This window comes from Daucus carota, chromosome 2 (genome assembly GCF_001625215.2).
Source record: "Daucus carota subsp. sativus chromosome 2, DH1 v3.0, whole genome shotgun sequence".
Classification (NCBI taxonomy): domain Eukaryota; kingdom Viridiplantae; phylum Streptophyta; class Magnoliopsida; order Apiales; family Apiaceae; genus Daucus; species Daucus carota.
In genome coordinates this window covers 36,331,917-36,352,944 of record NC_030382.2, presented here as the reverse complement: position 1 = coordinate 36,352,944, position 21,028 = coordinate 36,331,917, and the positions used below count along the sequence as shown (strand labels likewise).

Here is a 21,028-nt window from a genome sequence, read left to right as displayed (position 1 = left end):
TAAAGCGCCAGACTGGTCGTCCAATAATTAAAAACACGAGATATATAAAAATTAAATAATTTAAATTGTTGAATATTCATCCAATAACAAGAAATCATTATACTACTTAACAAATCCCGACAATCGACTGTCAATAACCACAACCCTTAAATTTAAATGTAACCTGAATGAATGCACTAGAACTTTGTTTCCCGCACAATAGTATGCATGACCACTGTTCCAAAAATCAACACATTCAAGTTTTGGTTTAGAGTAAGCTCCGGGGATCAGCAACACGTCACTTATCTTTTACGAACTTAGTTGATTGACCGTATAAACCATGTGATTTTTTATCACTTAATCCAGCTCATAATCGTGTATTAAACCACTTGGTTATTTTATATAAACTCCTCAGTTTACACGTTATCATTGTCTAGCTAATGCTGAACATACATTCAATCAAAGCTTCGAGAATAACTAGCTTTTCGAACAACACAAATACAGATCGTGTATCTTAATCAATGTACAGAGACAAAGATAGATAGAGGGCAGGGACGGCACTCTGGATTAACGTATAATCTAAACGTTAAATATTATTTTTGGATTTTAAGTAACGAAGTTAACTTTAAAAACCTTTTAGTATTGTAAATCACGGATAGCGTAACGTATACAACTAGTTAAACACTTTGTCTCTAGATCACGACTATAGCCCTGTTTGGAAATTAGAGATTTATGGTAAAATTAGAATTTTGAGGTGTTTTAGAAGTTTGATAAGAGAATCCGCTAATATTAGTGTTTGGTAGTTAGCAGATTGAAATAGAGGTTTTGATCCAAAAAGCTAATTTTGAAAAAGTTACGTTGAGTAGTTTTTTGGGTTAGCAGTTTTGGTTTGTGTCACACAAATTTAATCAATCAGCTATTTACCAAACAGTTTGATGAGATACAGCTAATTCAATCCGCCAGTCAAAATAACAACTAACCGCTAATTCTCAAACAGGCCCTATATAAATCATCCTCTGTTGTTTACATTTGTACAGAATGTTTGACAAATGTTACAAAAATTATCTTGAATTCTTTTCGAACTGAATAAAAGTAAATTGTTTAAATTTTACAAAAAGAGAAAATATTAAAAATAAATTATCAAATTATTTTTTTATATATCTTAAAATATATGTGAAGCAGTGATTTTTTTTTTTTTTGAAAAATAAATGAGACACGAGGAGTATTGATTATAGAAAAGAAAATTCATCGTAGATGAGATAATTGAAAATTTGAGTACTCCTAGTCATCATAATATAATAAGAAAAGGGTGTGTTGTTGGAAACAAGAAATGACAAAAAAGAGGGAGTTGTGAAGGTGGTTTCTTTGAGCACTTGCCTAGATTACAAATAAGTGTCGCTGTTTTCACATGTTTACTCATTTGGCTCCTTTCTCCAACCATCCCCACCACCTTTTCGCCATTATTTCCTTCCATCCTTTTCATTGCTTTATATTTTGTTAATATACTACGATATTCAATTTCCTATACATCTTCGTGACCAAAGTTGTTCAGAGAAAAATGATTAATCAAAGTTGTTCAATTTCCCCTGTTCCCTTTCTACTGTTTCATGTCAGAATTCATCTTATATTCAATTAAATTAACAAAGTTGATGAAGTTTTAAAATATAAGTTTTTGAAAAGAATTAGGTTTTGTTAAATTACTAACTAAATTCATAAAATTAATATTGTTATAAATATAACCGGAAACAAATATCAATTCACCAAAAGTATTATATTTGAACATTCGAAATTAAAAATGATCTGCTTAATGTGGGGGCTTCAACAAATTATTGTTTTGGACATATTATACTTGGGCCTGCAACAGTGTCCTTCGATTCCGTGGAGTTGAAATCTAATTCAAATTAAAAAAAACTTGTAAAGAAAAAGAAGAAGAAAATGGATAACCATAATTAGGATGTTGGTACATGATACATAAAGATGAAGATGATGCTCACAAATCTACTCAGAAAAGATGCATGGCAGCCTCAATATGTGGTTTCACTAATTTAATGAAATCCTGCAGCAAACTCCCTACAATATTCATCAATCAACAGAAACTCTAAAGCAAGAATAATGAAATAGCCAAGTACTCATCAAGTCACCAACCTTATGAAACAAACACAAATGAAAAGAATTGAACCAGAGTAACATTATTCCATCTAAACTTAATCAACTTCCTCAATCTTAGGGCCAGCACCAGTACTTGCACCACCAGAGGGAGCATCATCACCCACCGGGCCACCAGCATCTCCGCCTGCACCGTACATCTTGGCAATGATTGGATTGCAGATGTTCTCAAGCTCCTTCATCTTGTCCTCAAACTCCTCAACTTCTGCCAGTTGGTTATTATCAAGCCATGTAATAGCCTGATCAATAGAGTCCTCAATAGTTTTCTTGTCAGACGCGCTGAGTTTGGATCCAATTTTCTCATCCTTGATAGTGTTTCTCATGTTATATGCGTAGTTCTCCAGAGAATTCTTTGCCTCCACCTTTTTCTTGTGCTCTTCATCCTCTGCCTTATACCTCTCTGCTTCCTGAACCATCTTTTCTATTTCCTCCTTTGATAGCCTTCCCTTGTCGTTAGTGATGGTGATCTTGTTCTTCTGCCCTGTGGTTTTGTCCTCTGCAGACACATTTAGAATACCATTGGCATCTATGTCGAAACAGACAGTGATTTGAGGCACACCCCTAGGAGCCGGAGGAATCCCAGATAACTCAAATTTGCCCAGCAAGTTATTGTCTCTTGTTCTAGTCCTCTCACCTTCAAAAACCTGAATCAAAACCCCGGGTTGATTATCAGAATACGTAGAGAATACTTGCTCTTTCTTGGTAGGGATTGTAGTGTTCCGTTGAATTAAGACAGTCATGACTCCTCCAGCAGTTTCCAAACCAAGGGACAGAGGTGTGACATCCAACAACAGCAAATCTTGCACCTTTTCATTTCCTTCGCCACTGAGAATAGCCGCTTGAACAGCAGCGCCATAAGCAACTGCCTCATCGGGGTTTATACTCTTGCAAAGCTCCTTGCCATTGAAAAAGTCCTGCAAAAGCTGCTGTACTTTAGGAATCCTTGTTGAGCCACCGACAAGAACAACATCATGAACAGCGCTCTTGTCCATCTTAGCATCCCTCAAACACTTCTCCACGGGTTCCATACACTTTCTAAAGAGATCCATGTTCAGCTCCTCAAATCTTGCACGTGTTATGGTTGAGTAGAAATCAATTCCCTCAAAAAGGGAATCAATTTCAATGGTGGTCTGAGCAGTCGAGGACAAAGTCCTTTTGGCCCTCTCACAAGACGTCCTCAGTCTTCTCAAAGCCCTTGGATTCCCAGTAATATCTTTCTTGTTCTTCCTCTTGAACTCTTGTACAAAGTGATTCACCATTCTGTTGTCAAAATCTTCGCCTCCAAGATGAGTATCTCCAGCCGTAGCTTTGACCTCAAAAATACCCTCCTCAATTGTAAGTAGTGACACATCAAACGTCCCACCTCCAAGATCAAATATAAGCACATTCTTCTCACCAACGCTAGTCGCTTTCTTATCAAGACCATATGCAATTGCAGCAGCAGTCGGTTCATTAATTATGCGCATGACATTGAGACCCGATATGACACCAGCATCCTTAGTAGCCTGGCGTTGTGAATCATTGAAGTATGCTGGAACAGTGACAACAGCATTCTTAACAACCGTTCCCAGAAAAGTCTCTGCGATTTCTTTCATCTTCACGAGTACCATTGAGGATATCTCTTCAGCAGCAAACTGTTTTTCTTCACCCTTGTAGCTAACAAGGATCATGGGCTTGTCTTGAGCACCAGCAATCACCTTAAAAGGCCACAACTTAGTGTCACTCGATACTGAGGGATCACTGTGTCTTCGGCCGATCAAACGCTTTGCATCTGATGATCCATGACATAAACAACAATCAATATTGAAACAAACACAATCTAGTCATCAACACTTATATATATATATACACAGAGTTAAGCCCCTGTTCCCACCTTTCTAATAAATATAACAAAAATCAAATCTTAAACTCTCAATCTTAAGATTGAGTGGAGTTTTACAGATATATGATCAAATCAAGACTCTCTACTAGCATGTCAAGGATATGCAGAATAAAATCAATTGACACATGCATGCACGTATCAGGAGGTCATTATCATTTTGATCCCATGGTGTATACTCTGGCTTTATTTTTCATAAATAATTAAGTCCTTGTTTCTGAGAAAAAGTAAATATCTATTTTTCTGGAAAATAAGTACTTATTTTTGTAAAAACAAGATAGATTGTAGCAAACATACCAAAAACAGTGTTGATAGGATTCATGGCAACTTGGTTCTTGGCAGCGTCACCGATCAAGCGTTCGGTGTCGGTGAAAGCAACGTAAGAAGGGGTGGTCCGATTGCCCTGATCATTGGCAATGATCTCCACACGGTCGTGTTGCCACACACCTACACACGAGTATGTTGTTCCCAGATCAATTCCAATAGCAGCTCCTTCTCCTATTCCTGCCATGCTCACGTCCAAGATCTTTTACTTCTTGCTAAAATTTCACGTTACAAGTGAACCTGTGAAGCTTGGATAATGGTTATGCAGAGATGATTTATTGATTAATGATTATATATGAATAAACTTGTTCGAGAATGTTCTGAATAGATTACTGACCAGCTATTTTGAAGGAAAATCAGCTACTATTTAGACTAGCTGATCCTATTTCAGCGTTTCTCACTTAACTAAATCTGACCAGGTCGTTTTTCTTTTTCTTTTTCTTTTTTTTTTTTACAAACAAAGGATTATATTAATACGAATCGCAAACGCAGCCAGAACAAACCCCCGAACTGTCAACTACAATCTGATTGTGAAATAAAGAACGAACTAAACAAATAGTCGTTTTGTTTTCAGATCACTTAACAAATAGAATATTCATAATCTTTGATCTAAAAAGTATTACAATGATATCTCGAGCAATCCAACCTACATCAGTTATCTAGTAGTCTCGCAATTGACCTTCACGTAAGTATCATCTGTAGCCCAATATTCAGAACTATCAATCAAATCAACTGATCCTGGAGCACCAAACATCCCCAAAACATGAACAATTATTTGTTGTGAAAGGTGAACTCTTGCGGTATCCACCCTCGTTCTGAAATCGATGCGATGAAAATTTACTCAAGCTACATATGTGAGTTTAAATAAAAAATCTCCCCAGAATCAAATTAGAAAAACTAACAGCCTCTTGTGCGGGCCCAACCTATGAGCCCATAAAATGCAAAATCAGTCCAAACACATCCTCCCTGTAGTCATCAGCAATCCAGCACATATCAATTTAATGAATTATTAAAACTATATATATAGTACCTATTTTTTTTGAATAAACTATATATACAATACTACCTCCGTTTTTTAACATTTGATGTTTTGACTTTCGGCAGACATTTTTACGTGAGTTGATCGGATAGTAAAAATTATTCTTTTTGATTGATTTTTTTTGTGAATTAAAATTTTGATTATATATTTTTATTCAGAAAAATAAATTTTAAAAAATAATAATTTTAATTATTCGGTCAAATCACTTAAAGATACGTGCCCAAAATCAAAGCGTCAAATATTAAAAAAGAGAGGGAGTACTTGATTACTTTTTTTTTTTGGGAAATCAAGAATTTTATGAAATGGCTAACAGGTGTACCGTCATTTATTCAAAATCAATTTCATCATCCTAAATTTATATATAGGTCTTGTTTGGAATTTAACGGTTAGCAGATTGAATTTAATATTTTAACTAATTGATTGAATTAGATGTTTTGACTAACCGATTGAAATAGATGTTTTGACTAGCGTACCGAATTATCGGTTTTTTTGTAAAATTGTTTGGTAAATAACTGTTTGATTGAAATAGATGTTTTGACTAGCGTATTGAATTAGCAGTTTTTAATAAAATTGTTTGGTAAATAACTATTTGATTAGGTTTTTGTGACACATACCAAAATCTCTAACCCAAAAAACTCTCCGCTGAAAATTAGCTTTTTGAACCAAGATCTTTATTTCAATCAGCTAATTATTAAACATTAATATTAACGGATGGAAATGATCAAACCTATAAAACACCTCAAACCTTAAATTTTATCCAAAACCTTTAAATTCCAAACACAACCATATCTAAATTTCATATATGCATAAATGGATAATGAATTTTGAAAACCATCTATCATGGATAAGAGTTTAGACCCCAGTCTTGTCCATATGTGGGCAACGGGAGATCAAAAATCTCCGTCTGTATATAACCGGAGATCAAAAATCTTGTTAGAAGAGATTAGAAAAAAAAACTCGATAATTGAATTGCTAAACATCTATATTTGTTTTCTGCTAAATCAAAATATATATTCTCAGTTTTTCACCGTACAGATTTGACACATGACTCGTCAACCTGCACTACTTTATAACGTAGATAGTCCAATTTAACAAGCTACTTGCGCATCGACAGCCACCTCCATCAGAGGAAGAAAATAGAAAATGGGGGAGAAAGAACTACCCATTAAAACAAAGTGATTTGCTTGTACAAGGACGTATTATTGTTTTTCTGCATGCATAATACAGTGTACGCAGTATCCAACTTTGCATTTTGTATTTGTGGACTGGTGCATGCATGTACAAGTCATCTTTGTTTTGCTCAGTTCCTGCATGATTGATACTATCTTCGTGCCATTTAATTTATATTGTTGGATATTTAATTTAAAACTTGTCCTAAATATTGTCTGCAGTTTAGACGTAGTCAGAATAGTAGTTGCTTTGTTTAGGAATCATTCAAATAATTCTAGTCGTGGAGTCTTTGTAGGAATCAGTTTGGCCCATGTGCCCACTCCTAGTTTTTAGCATGCATTTTCTATCTGTAAGTTTATATTCATGTACTTGACATTCAGTTGAATCAAGAAATAGCAGTTGCAGACATACAAACGTAGTACTGCTCTTTATTCCAGTGTTCTCAAAACAACATTTATATTTATTTACAAATCTGTTTACAATATTCTGGTATCAGAGCTACGGTGCGTGTGGTGGTTTATGTCAAAGGCGACAATGGACGTGAACAAGCTGAAAGGAGGGTCGATAGGCCTGAGTTACCCGTTGTTGGCAAAGGGAAACTATACGGCTTGGTCAATGAAAATGAGAGTGTATATGCAAGCCCATGGAGTTTGGGATGCAGTTGAGCCCAGTGATCCGAAAGCTGCAGTTGAGGGTAAAACGGATAAAATTGCATTGGCAATGATTTATCAGGGAATACCCGAGGATGTATTGTTGTCGTTGGCTGAGAAGAAGACGGCTAAAGAGGCTTGGGAGGCGATTAAAACCATGTCTCAGGGGGCAGAGAAAGTGAAGACAGCAAAGGTTCAAACACTGAAGGCAGAGTTCGAGGCATTGTGTATGAGGGATACTGATCAACTGGATGACTTCTACATGAAGGTGAATGGAATCGTGTCTAACATCCGAGCACTTGGGGAGGAGATTGCAGAATCTTATGTTGTAAAGAAAATTTTGCGGGCTGCTCCTCCAAAATTTCTCCAAATAGCGTCAGCTTTGGAACAGTTTGGTAATCTTAACACTATGTCTGTAGAAGAAGTGATCGGCTCTCTTAAGGCACATGAGGAGAGAATAAGGGGGCCAATGAATGATGAGAAACAGAAGGGATCTGTGTCAGGAACAGGAGAGCAATTGATGCTGACTGAAGAAGAATGGAAAAAGAGAGAAAGTGAAGAAGGAAAGCTTCTTTTAACTAGAGAGGAATGGCTAAAGAAATCAAGTCGAGGATCTGACAACTCAACTGGGTTCAAAGGTCGTTTGGTGAGGGACAAGAGCCGAGTAAGATGTTTCAGTTGTGGTGGATACGGGCACTTTGCTGCGGAGTGTAGAAAGCCACGTCGAGGAAAGGAGCAAAGGCAGGAGGTCAATATATCGCAGATAGAAGATGAAGAACCAGCATTACTAATGGCAAAGCATGACAGTAATGAAGGATTCCAATTAAAGGTAAATGAAGGAAATGTTGTTCCCAGACTCGTGAATGTTATTAACGAGAAAGACAGTGATTCAGATTTATGGTACTTAGACAATGGTGCAAGCAATCATATGACTGGACAAAAGTTGAAGTTCAGTACTCTTGATGAACAAGTGACCGGGCAGGTGCGTTTTGGAGATGGCTCTACCGTCAAAATCGAAGGAAAGGGCTCAATTATATTTAAGTGCAAAAACGGGGAAGAAAGGATGCTTAAAGATGTGTATTATATACCAACACTGTGTAACAATATAATAAGCCTTGGCCAAATCTCTGAAGAAGGAAATCAAGTTACGATTAATGGGGAATTTTTGTGGGTTCATGATGATCGGGGAAAGTTACTCATGAAAGTGAAGCGGTCATCAAATAGACTGTACAGGATCATCCTAAAGACGTGCAAGCAAGTGTGCTTATTGTCAAAGTCGGAAGAAAATTCATGGTTGTGGCATTCGAGGTTGGGACATGTAAATTTTCAAGCAATGAGTCTGATGTCAAGGAATAATATGGTGACTGGTTTTCCAAAATTCAATCAGCCAAAAGGGGTGTGCAGTGGGTGTTTGATGGCCAAACAAACAAGAAAGTCCATACCAACCCGAGCTCAGTACAGTGCAAGTCGAAAATTGGAACTAATTCATGGTGATTTGTGTGGGCCGATCTCTCCAACGACTTCTGCTGGTAATCGCTATTTTTTCTTATTAGTTGATGATTTTAGTAGAGTTATGTGGGTATACATTCTTAAAAGTAAAGATGAGGCCTTGGATGTGTTTAAGAAATTTCATGTCATGATTGAAAATGGTCGTGAAGAAAAGATAGGAGTTTTTAGGACAGACAGAGGAGGAGAATTTATGTCTAATGATTTTAAGTCATACTGTGAACAATTTGGCATTACTAGACATTTTACAACTCCGTACACGCCTCAACAAAATGGCGTGGTGGAACGGAGGAATCGCACTGTTGTGGAGATGGCCAGAAGTTACTTGAAACAAATGAAGTTACCACCTGGTTTGTGGGCTGAGGCAGTTCGTCACTCAATTTATGTCCTGAACAGATTACCTACTCGTGCTTTAACAGGTCAGACCCCTTTCGAGGCCTGGACTGGGTCGAAGCCTGACATTGGCCACATCCGTGTCTTTGGGTGTTTGGCTCACATGAGGACTCCAGGAAATCAGATGAAGAAACTTGATGACAGAAGTGTTAAAGTAATTAATCTTGGTAAGGAGGCTGGGACTAAAGGGTATCGGTTGTATGACCCCAACAGTGGCAGAATATATGTGAGTAGAGACGTTCAATTTGAAGAAACAAAATGTTGGTCTTGGGATGCTGAGAAGGAAGTTGAGACTCAACAGTTGGATTCGTTTGTGGTGATGGATACTCCCTGGACTGAGACTGACAATCCGGAACCCAGATCGCCCAGGTCGCCCTCGAGTGGATTTAATTCTGATGCAGAAAGGTATGATGACAGTGCTACTCCTAAACACTTCATGTCACTCACTGATGTTTACAACGCCACAGAAGAAATAGAATTGGAGGATGAGTTGCTTCTTATGGGAATTGATGAGCCGAGTTCCTTCAAGCATGCTGTAAAGGATCGAGCTTGGAAGCAAGCCATGAAATCAGAGATGGAGTCGATTGAAAGAAATGGCACCTGGAAACTCACACAGCTACCAACTGGGCATAAGGTGATTGGATTAAAATGGATTTACAAGATCAAAAGAGATGCTAACGGAAACATTGTGAAGTACAAAGCGCGTCTAGTGGCGAAAGGGTATGTTCAAGAAAAAGGGGTAGATTTTGATGAGATTTTCGCCCCGGTTACTAGGCTTGAAACAGTGCGTTTGTTGTTGGCACTAGCTGCAAAGAACTCTTGGGAGGTTCATCATTTAGATGTAAAGACAGCATTTTTAAATGGTGACATAAAGGAGGAGGTGTACGTGATGCAACCGGAAGGGTTTGTAAAGGAAGGGCAAGAAAATTTGGTGTATAGATTGTTTAAAGCTCTATACGGTTTGAGACAGGCCCCTCGAGCCTGGTATTCAAAGTTGAATTCTTGTCTTGAAAGCTTGGGTTTTGTGAGATGCCCGTACGAGCATGCTGTGTACACAAAACGAGTGGGCAAGGAATCACTAATAGTTGGGGTATATGTCGATGATTTGCTTGTCACTGGAACGAATTTGAATTTGATTAAAGAATTTAAGGAGCATATGAACAGTAAATTCGATATGAGCGACTTGGGGAAGCTGTCTTACTATTTGGGGATTGAGGTAAAACAAGGTGAAGATTGTATACAGTTAAAACAGTCAGGGTATGCTCGAAAGGTTCTTGAGAAAGCAAGTATGTTGGGCTGTAATCCAACAAAATTTCCTATGGATCCAAAGTTACAGATTACGAAGGATGAAAAGGGAACCCCAGTTGATCCTACAAAGTTTAAAAGTTTGGTGGGTGGCCTAAGGTATCTCGTGCACACGCGACCTGATATAGCTTATTCAGTGGGAATCGTTAGTAGGTACATGGAACGCCCGACTGAAATGCATCTGATTGCAGCTAAGAGGATTCTACGTTATATACAAGGAACTCTAGAGTATGGACTAGTGTATTCGAAAGACAGCAGCAACAATGTTTTAACTGGGTATTCGGATAGTGATCTTGCTGGGCAGATTGATGACAGGAGAAGTACAGGGGGGATGGCATTTTATCTGAATGACAGTTTGGTTACTTGGGTTTCTCAAAAACAGCGGTGCGTAGCCTTGTCTTCATGCGAGGCTGAGTTTATGGCAGCCACGGCTGCAGCTTGTCAGGCCATATGGTTGCGTAAGGTGCTGATGAAAATTGCAGAAGAATATGTTGATCCGGTGGTGATTTACATAGATAACAAGTCGGCAATTGACTTGGCTAAGAATCCAACGTTTCATGGACGCAGCAAACATATCGATATACGTTACCATTTTATAAGGGAGTGTGTCGAGCGTGGGGAGATTGTAGTCAAGCATATTAGCAGTGAAAATCAAAGAGCCGACTCGTTGACAAAAGCTCTGTTTGCAGTGAAGTTTGACAGGATGAGGAAGCTTCTGGGAATGAAGAATCTGAATGGACAAGTTTGAAATTACGGGAGTGATTGTTGGATATTTAATTTAAAACTTGTCCTAAATATTGTCTGCAGTTTAGACGTAGTCAGAATAGTAGTTGCTTTGTTTAGGAATCATTCAAATAATTCTAGTCGTGGAGTCTTTGTAGGAATCAGTTTGGCCCATGTGCCCACTCCTAGTTTTTAGCATGCATTTTCTATCTGTAAGTTTATATTCATGTACTTGACATTCAGTTGAATCAAGAAATAGCAGTTGCAGACATACAAACGTAGTACTGCTCTTTATTCCAGTGTTCTCAAAACAACATTTATATTTATTTACAAATCTGTTTACAATATATATATATATTTGGTATTTGACACGTATTTTAGCGTTCTATGAAATATGATTTTATAATTTATATTTGAAACTTCTTTTTAAATAAAAATTTAAATATAAATTATAAAAATATAAGAGGAGTCGCTTCCCTGCCTATACACTTGGGGACGGAGGAGTACATACGAATGAATAAGACATCATGAATCACGCGTCCATGATTCATGTTGCAAATATGATGATAACTTTGATTTTTCTGAAGTCGCGAATACTTTCAGATTAAAGTTACTTGTAGTTCACTAAATAATTCAATCGGATAAATCAGAAATTCTGCAAGAAAAGAGAATGTGTATTGTTGTGTATTTCATATTAACCATCTATCTTGAAATGATAATGCAACATCTATATATAGATGTCAATAGATGTGTTTTTAGACAATAGACACATCATGATCCAAATAAATTTGTCTAGTGTCAATAGACGTGTCTAATGCCAATAAACATGACTCACAAGTAATAATAGCAAAATCATAATAAACTCGAACAAAGCATATACTCATACTCTCCAGACTTGTTCGATGTAATATTATGATTACATTGATCAACTAGTTAATTCGATTACACTAAAATATCCAACAATTCAAAGTAACGTACTTTATCAATACAAGCACCAGCTAACAGAATTAAGAAAAACACACGAAGAGGTTCCCCGGAGACGGCCGCTTGATCCACGCTCTATGCCTCTATCCCCAGCTGATTCATACTCATGATACATGAGTACTAAGTAATAAACAAGTACTCCCTCCGTCTCAATTTATAGGTCCATTTTGGAATAAACACGCATATTAAAAAAAAAGTTGGTTAGATAGAATCTTTTCTCATGTATCATTAATTAGTGCATTGATAAGTGAGAATATGGTTGAGTTTCAAAAAAATCACAATAAATATAGTGAGTTAGTGCATTGAGAAATGAGAATGATGTTGAGTTTCAAAAAAATCACAATTAATATGTAGATAAATTTGTATTGAAAGAAGAGAGGGACAAGTATTTTGGGACAAATTTTTTTTCCAAAATGGACCTATAAATTGAGACGGAGGGAGTAAAAAAAAAGGATTATGAAGTTAGCTGTCCTTAACGAATTTCATGATTATTTATAAGGAAATTAGTCTCGAACAAATTAGTTTAGCCCGACGAATTTATCGCTGTAGATTTTTTTTAACTAGTAGTCAGCTCTATCAGTAGAGTGCTTCTATTTCTTACTATTTTCCTTCAAAATTAACTTTGAGAACAATAAAAAGTATATAGATTTCAAAAAAACCCTTCATCTGTTCGGATTGTATACTGCAACCTAAAAATCACATGCAGCGCCGATTTTTTAAGCTGGATTAGGGTCGTCTTATTATTAGCGAACAAATCTTATATTTTATGATCTTAAAATTAATACTGATTTATGATAATACGTATATAAATTTATAACATATTAAATTTATACAAATTAGGTTCCTAGACATATGAACTTCAAAATAGTCATGAACAAGAATTGTTGAGTCAGACACGAGTCACGACTGCAAACAACGTGCATGTGTACGTGTTACAAGAATCGCCAACTTTAAAAAGCTGCAAAAATCATAGGACTCATGACTCATGTCTATCGTATTATAAATACCATATTTTTACGTAATTGTATGTATAAAAGCAGGGAGAGATAGTGAGAGTTGCTTTTAGCGTGAACGTTAACAACGAAAAAGAAAAGTCGGTGTCTGCAACATTTTCAAAACAAAAGTTTTCTTTTTCTCTCTTCTCTCTAGCCGCCTCCCTCTTTTCATTCTCGACGGGGCTTCCATCGGTTTTCCGGTGGAAAGCCCCAAATCTTTCCGTTTGATTGCTAGTTCTTATTGTTCTTGCTTCTTCCATTGATTTTCTTAATAAATCTCCTTCTTCAAGAGGGAAAGTTTCTTAGATCTATATCACCGGAACTTTTGATTTTCGTTCTTATTCGCTTCCGGAGGGCTTTTTGGATTTGTGGGTGGATCGATTATCTCTTACGTGTCGTGGTGCAGATCTAATTGCTTTAGTTTTTAGTTGGATTTTCTCTAGTTTATTTTGATTATAGTTTGATTTCTCTCCCTGGTGAGAGTGTGTGATTTTCTCTCCTCTTTTGTGAGAGTTGGTTTGGATTCATCGATAAAAGCTTTCGGGAATTGCATTTGTGGTTGATAGCTCAAACGGAGTTTTTTAAAAAGATGGTGAACACAGAGCAAGGATCTATACATGTACCATTGTCAATTTCAACATCGCTTATTTGTCTCATCTTGGCTATGAAGACAGGCATGTTAATTTTTTCTATGTTTGTTCGATTCGATCATTCTTGTAGATGCCGTATGGCTATTATTTAATGAATTATTTTCTTTTCTTCAAAAAAAAAAGTCGGTGTCTGCATGCAAAGCAGATGGAATTAGATTCTATCTAGCACGAGCAGTACTTGCGAACCTTCACAGGGACGAAGCTATGTAGGGCCATGGTCCCCTAGGGTTTCCGTAATACTATAATTTGTATTATATAATTTTGAAAAAAATTATATTTTCTTTTTATATTTATATAAATATAAAAATTTGGCCCCCCAAAAAAATATTTGTTCACTCTTAAGAGATAATTAACATTATAAGATGAAGTGTTAATTTTTAGATTTCTCTAATTTATGTATTAGACCAAATTTATGATTAAAAATAAACAAATATATATATATATATATATATATATATATATATATATATATATATATAATTATACTATTTAAGAAAAAGATTTATGTGATAAAGGTAAACGTCAATATAATTCTTTTACAAAAATAAGAATTTTTGGTGGAGGACTTTCTTATCCGAGAAACTTAAACCCCACTTATTCATTTTCGTAGAATAAATTAAGTTAGTCTTTGTGCATTATCAGTTTTTTAATTAATATTAATATTTTTCTACTCATCGTCAATTCAAATTTTATCATCCAGGTAATATTTTTACTTGTTTAAACTATAGTTTGTCATCTTGTAAATAAGTATAATATTTTTTTAAGGTTAATAAGCATAATGTTTAGTTTTTGAGATATTGAAAAAATTTTACTTACTCTTGTTTAAAATACAATATCATTTTTTTTGAAGTACAATTTCATTTAATGTGTGTTACTTGCTAATTAAAGATTATCGTATAATTTAGAGTTATTATGATGAGTTTCCTGACATTTTATACTCTTATATATCTAAAGACGAATAGCTAAATATTTTAACTGACACAATTATATATTTGATTTCCTGGTTTAAAAGAAGGCAAGGTTCTACTATAATTTTTTTATTAGTATTTTTGTATTTATTTTATATTGAATATTTCACTGTGTTGACGAAAAATTTTATTGTGTTGAAGAAAATTTTTTGACCCCCTTTATGGATGTTTGCTGGCTTCGTCCCTGCCTTCATACAGATCCCAGATTCGCTACTTATTTTTTTATATGTATGAAATTCGACCCGTTTTTTTTGGTCAAATTACATGTTTTTGTAGTAGTGGAACTGTTATAGCATTCAAACATAACAGAAGATTTAATTAATCAGTACTGGCTTTATATTTAAGATGATTATGACCAGATAGATGCAGGCGACACAAACATAATCTCTCGAGATCAGACATGCGTGACACGCATTTAAACAAGCACGCATGTTTGCTGACACGATATGTAGGGATGAAAAGCATATAGACTTATAGATATCCGATCCATTTCGATCCAAAAGTATTTTATAGAATTCGATATTTTGAAGTTCGAATTCATTTTATAAAATTTTGTATTTGATTTTGGATATTAGGTATTTCAAACCGAAGCCCGACCCGAATCCAATATCCTTATCCAATATGAGCTTTCATTCGTCATTTTCACTATTAAACTAGCAATTTTGGATATTAGGTATTATAAACTGAAACCCGACCCGAGATCCAATATCCTTATCTAATATAAAGTTTATTCGTCATTTTCACTATTAAACGAGAAATTTTGGATTATCGTAACTCATCCATCTCTTAATCATCTTGAGTATTTTGCAAGTAACATTAATTTGAAAATTCATTTTCAATAAAATACGAGCAGTATCAATTGAATGTATATAAGCCAGATGGGGCGAAATTGAACAATACTCCCTCTGTTTCTCTCATTTCTTTACAGTTACTATTATGGAATGTCGCTCTCATTTCTTTACATTACTATAAATAATAAAATTTTCTCATTATTACACCCACTATCTTCCCATGCTATCTCATAGTATTTAACAAAAAAAACTACTATTACACCCACTACTTTCCTCCACTATCTCAAATCTATTATTAAATATTGATAGGTCCACCAACTTTATACACTTTTCATCTAATTTTACTCATTTTTTATACATTGTCTTGATCTCCATGTTTCCCTCCAATGTAAAGAATCGAGGCGATGGAGGGAGTATAATTTATCCAGCCTAGCTCGAAATGGTGTCTTTATAAAATCTCGTCCCAAAAAAAAAAAAAAGCCTCTGCAATTTATGTATATTGTGGATTATTAAAGAAATAACTTTTTTTAAAATTTGATATTCAAATTTGGAACAAGAGTAAATTTACTCTTTATTTCAAAGATATATTTTCTTTTATGTTATCTTCTTTTATTTAGCTGATACTCTCGAGGATACGAGCGAGCACAGCGTCAATGTTGCATTTCGAAGTACATCTGCGTCTTTTAATGATCATAGAATGTTAATTTGAAACCAAAAGATGTGATACTCGATAAAAGAATAACATAAAGTACAAAACATGCAACCAGGGCCGAATGGACAATGGAGGTAGGGGGTGAACCATGGATGCGACCACCAATATATATCCCAAACTCTGGATTTAATGTAAAATTACTTATTAATTTTTAAAGATTTCCCCAAAAATTGGTAATATAAGAATAATTTTAATTAAATATTTGAAATTTGTCCCCTCAAAAATATATATTTCACTAAATATATTATGAAAAAGAATGTCAAAATCAAGGTTTTTCTAAGAAAAAATTATGAACTCAATCTCAAAAATCAGATTATATTTATTTTTCTTATAAATATAATTTAAAAATTCACATAATTTTTTTTTGTAAAACTTATATGCTTTTGCTAAATAAGTCCGCAAAAAAAAAAAAAAAAATTGCCCCTCATTGTCCGGAACCGGGGCCATTCCTGTATGCAACCTCACTCAAAAAGCAAAAAAGAAAAGTAATTAATCATTGACGCTTGATACAGTATATTTACTACGTGTGTCCTGTATTCATGCGTATACACACAGGAGTAGTAATCAGCATTATTGGTTCAAGTGACACATTGGTCTTGACAGCAGATGAGATCTCTGCGATATTCCATGTAGAATTTTGATTCCGTGGGGACGATCCATGCACGATAATATGTTTCTCTACTTTGTATATTCTAAAAGAGTTACTGAATTTCACTAACCGCTGTTCAGTTACGTCTTATATATACAGACCGATATATGAATTGCGGTATTAGGTACTTGATTTTATGGTCCATACAATTAAATCACTTTGTATTTGATATATGAATTGCGGGAGGTACTTGATACATCTGGGTGCTAGCATTTGTAGAGAGTAATCCAGGTGCTTCTAGCTAGAAAATTTTATTACAGAAAGGGTCCAAATTCCTCACATTCGACATTCGCATGTCAAGTGCTAATAGCAGAAAAAGAATTCTTCGATAGTTTAAATCTTAAATTTTTGATACATATGAAGTATCGGGTATTATTATTATCCAACAGAAAATTTCTTTTTACAGATTTTTTGGTTCAATGTCATTCTTGCCGGACATATGTTCGTGACAATAAGTTGTTACTCCCTCTGTCCCATTTTAATTATATACGTTTTTTTTAACTGTTCGGCACGCATTTCTATACTCTTATAAAATATAGCTCCGTAACTTATTTTTGAGATTTTCTTTTTCTGTATAAAAATATAACATCCAAACTTTAATTCAGAAAAGAAAAATTTTAAAAATAAATTGCACAACTACATTTTGCAGGAGTATTAAAGACCGTGCCGCGTTCCCGTCCCCCAATGTATACTACTCAGGGGAACGGAGGGAGTATGATCTAACACCCATCGCAAGAAAGGGTCATGTATTTTTTTTTTCATCACTAATATTACTCCTTTCGTCCCAAAATAAGTGTAATTTTGATTTTTTTTCACGTAATTTGAGGTGCAAAAAAAATACACTTCCATATATTATTTTTCAAATTTTCATTTTCTAAATAAAAGTTTAACATCTATATTTTCATTTAAGAAAAGAAAATTTGAAAAATAATATGGATAAGTAAGTTTTTTTACATCTTAAATTATGTGCAAAAAGTTAAAGTGACACTTTGAGAGAGAGGGAGTATTCGTTAAGCACTGGATTTGATAATGTTGCAGTACATGAACAAATACAAAAGACTTTAACCCTAAATAAGTTTATTGGGATATCCTCTAAATTCTTCTCTCACCAGTCTCTTTCTACATGTACTTTCTCTCTCTTCCATGCATGGATGTGATACTTTCACAGTTCATCACTTTTTATCAACCACTAAGACGCGCGAACCCTAAAGCCTAAGAAACTTCGGCCGCACTGAGCTCAAAAACCCTAAACAAAAAATATATATATAGTACGTAAAACAAAAAGAGCTGGAAAAGAAATAGAAAAATGAATAATAAAAAGCCTTATTGCAGCTCATCTTTCCCTTGTATTTCCTCTTTAACAATCTTTATCTTTTTCTCTTGTGTCTCCCTCTTGTTGGCTCTCTCTGCTGGTATTCTCTTCCCAACAGCTTGATTCTTTACCATATGTTTCCAAAATAATAACTCATCAAACTTTTGCAAAAGATATAAAGCTACCGCGATTTTAAGCCATGGCCTTCTCATCTTCTGTTCCAGTTTATAACTTCGATCAACACCAGAATTGGCATCATCAGGTACAACATATTTTCCAGATCGACGAGCTTGTTGAAAAACTGAATAATTAAAGTCGATATATTTATAATTAATTAGGTATATATGTGACAATAATTTTTTTTTGTTTGTTTTTTAGTTGCAGCAACAGCAGTCGCATAATAATCATCAGCTTCAAGTAGTCCATCAAAATCCTCAGCTTTTGCCGCCTCTGGAGCCTCAAGTTGACTCTTCAGGGTTTATAAAACCGGGTTCCACAGTTGACCGAGCCCGGCTAGCTAAGATACCTCTCCCAGAAGCAGGAGTAAACTGTCCGCGTTGTGATTCAACACAAACCAAGTTTTGTTACTTTAACAACTATAGCCTTACTCAGCCACGCCACTTTTGTAAGACTTGTCGGCGTTACTGGACCCGTGGAGGTGCTCTAAGGAGTGTTCCTGTTGGCGGAGGCTGCAGGAGAAACAAAAGGAGCAAAAGTAAGAGCACAAAATCACTAGACAATATCACCACAAACAGCAACCAGAAAGAGGCTAATAATAACAATACCCAAAGCCCGTCAAGCTCGGCTGACCAGGTGGTGGCTAATCATTTCAACCCCTTCTCGTCACAACAACCTCTTAATCTGGCTGCTTTACATGATCTCAACAATCACTACGGAGCTGCAGCTGGAAGTACTTCATCCTATGGTGGATTCAAGACGGGCCTGTCCGATATGCGTTTTCAATTAGGTCACCATACTCCTTCAAGTGTAAGCAGCAGTATTTTAACTGGTAAAGGGGGTCAAGGATGGAGATTACCTATCTTAAGTGGCTTTGAACAAGCACCTGGCTCGAATCTATTTTCGTATCAAGGACAAGCAAGTGAAGGAGCTTCTGCAGGTCTGGTGAAGGTTGAAGAGGCTGGAAGAGGATTGAATTTGTCAAGGCAGCTTTTGAATATTTCGAATCAGAACAATAGTAACCATAATGAGAGTAATCAGTACTGGGGTAGTACTAGAGGTGGAAACTCATGGACTACAGATTTCACCTCTCAGGTTACCAACACTTCTTCCCCTACTCCTTTTCTGTAACTTGAGATCTGATTCCATCTTATTGAAATGGAGATCTCCTTGAAGCTTCCGTTCTTTGCGCGCTGTGTGGTATAAAAGAGACTTGATACAAAGCCAGGTAAAGATGAAAGTTTCATGAATCTAGAGTTAAGAGATTGATTGATGATTCACACAATATATCGCATATAATTAGGGTTAGCCCTTGCGGTGATACCTGTTATTTTGTTTATGTTTAATGATTTTCTTTTCCTTGAAATACCTCTTCGGAGTGTGCTTGTAGCTTCTGAGTTTGTTTATGTTTGATCAAGCTTGTTTATTAGATGTGTGCAACTAATTAGCTCTATGATGGTTGTGAACTGGTCTTATTAGTGATCCCTTGTAACTTGTTTTATGAAAAAACTTTACATTTGTTTAATTATGAGTGTTCTTGCTAGCTAGCATATATATATTCTGAATGATTTCCTTCATTTGCTGAACCATTGTCGATTTCTCATATACACACTCTTTATTCAAATGCCCAAGTGTGTAATATATTATATATTACTAACTCTCTAGTATGTCCTTAATTTGCATTAAAATTAATTAATACAATTTTATCTTTGATGCAAATATATATTTTTTAGTTTATCAGCTAGTAGAGTTGCAGACCTGCGCTTTCTGTTTGTTTATGTTACTAAAGATTACATTTTTCCAAGTACAATATAGAAGACATTTCAAATTAATCTTTTCATTTAGTTGTCAAAAATACAGAAATATAATGAATAACTACAATGGTTGAAACACTGAGTAGGAATTTGATCAGAATAAACAGACAAAGAGAGATGAATAATGTTTGGTTTTGTGAGCTGGTTAAGTACTTCCAATTAAGTTTACCAGATTGAAGAAATGAGACAGAGCAGAAAGAAAATAGGATGCAGCAACTAGTACTTGCGGTATATATTGAATTTGGGTTCACCGAGAAAGCTGCATCTTATAATCAGAGCATTTTCAGATCACATTCCATCACTTGCGTTGTAGCATAATTTGGAACTTTACCGTATCACATGATGACACTCAATGGTTATGGCTATATATATAGAAGACTAAGAACGTGGGAAATTTAAATTTTAACCATACAACCCTTGGAAGAAATTATTTTTCTATTCAAAATAATTTTTCAACTTTGAAAAAAAATATTTATAATTGAATTTAATTTTAATGGAATAATAATGTGTTATACAATCATCATTCGTAAGATGGATGGTAAAATAATCCAATCTAATGGACAACTGATCACTTGAAACCCGAAATTTTGAAGTTATCGAATCTGATTTTTTGGATTTGGATTTAACTTTTATACCTGACAATTTTTGGATTTGGATATTATATATAACGATTTGAAATCTGAAATCTGATCTGAACCGATGTGAGTCCAAAATCAGAAAAAAAAAACCATATATATATATATATATATATGATATTTTATTTATTATACATTGTAATACATATATTACAATATATCTAAGTTCAATAATATATTGTATATTATGATATATTACAATTTATA

The 21,028-nt window shown here is 35.1% G+C and overlaps 2 protein-coding genes across 3 annotated transcripts; one reads left to right on the top strand and one right to left on the bottom strand.

The window, feature by feature from the left end:
* Window positions 1-1,997: 1,997 nt before the first annotated feature.
* Window positions 1,998-4,728, bottom strand: LOC108208858 (heat shock cognate 70 kDa protein 2). Its single transcript, XM_017379434.2, has 2 exons — window positions 4,322-4,728; window positions 1,998-3,916 (listed from the first exon to the last, which is right to left on the bottom strand). Exons 1-2 carry the CDS (start codon window positions 4,533-4,535, stop codon window positions 2,184-2,186), a joined length of 1,947 nt encoding a protein of 648 aa, XP_017234923.1. The 5' UTR covers window positions 4,536-4,728; the 3' UTR covers window positions 1,998-2,183.
* A 13,440-nt stretch (window positions 4,729-18,168) lies between these two features.
* Window positions 18,169-19,897, top strand: LOC108206832 (dof zinc finger protein DOF3.6). 2 transcript variants are annotated; one of them, XM_064087305.1, is made up of 2 exons: window positions 18,169-18,457; window positions 18,580-19,897. In XM_064087305.1, the coding sequence occupies exons 1-2, from the start codon at window positions 18,395-18,397 to the stop codon at window positions 19,501-19,503; spliced, it is 987 nt and encodes a 328-aa protein (XP_063943375.1). In that variant the 5' UTR covers window positions 18,169-18,394; the 3' UTR covers window positions 19,504-19,897. The 2 variants fall into 2 exon arrangements, with proteins under 2 accessions (XP_063943375.1, XP_017232736.1); XM_017377247.2 differs by having other exon boundaries at window positions 18,171-18,457; window positions 18,574-19,897.
* Window positions 19,898-21,028: the final 1,131 nt, after the last annotated feature.

Coding starts and splice junctions, on each gene's coding strand:
- LOC108208858 (XM_017379434.2), bottom strand. CDS start 4,535: ATGGCAGGAATAGGAGAAGGAGCTGCTATTGGAATTGATCTGGGAACA. Junction 3,917..4,321: donor TCCTATCAACACTGTTTTTG/GTATGTTTGCTA, acceptor ATGGATCATCAG/ATGCAAAGCGTTTGATCGGC.
- LOC108206832 (XM_017377247.2), top strand. CDS start 18,395: ATGGCCTTCTCATCTTCTGTTCCAGTTTATAACTTCGATCAACACCAG. Junction 18,458..18,573: donor ACCAGAATTGGCATCATCAG/GTACAACATATT, acceptor TTTGTTTTTTAG/TTGCAGCAACAGCAGTCGCA.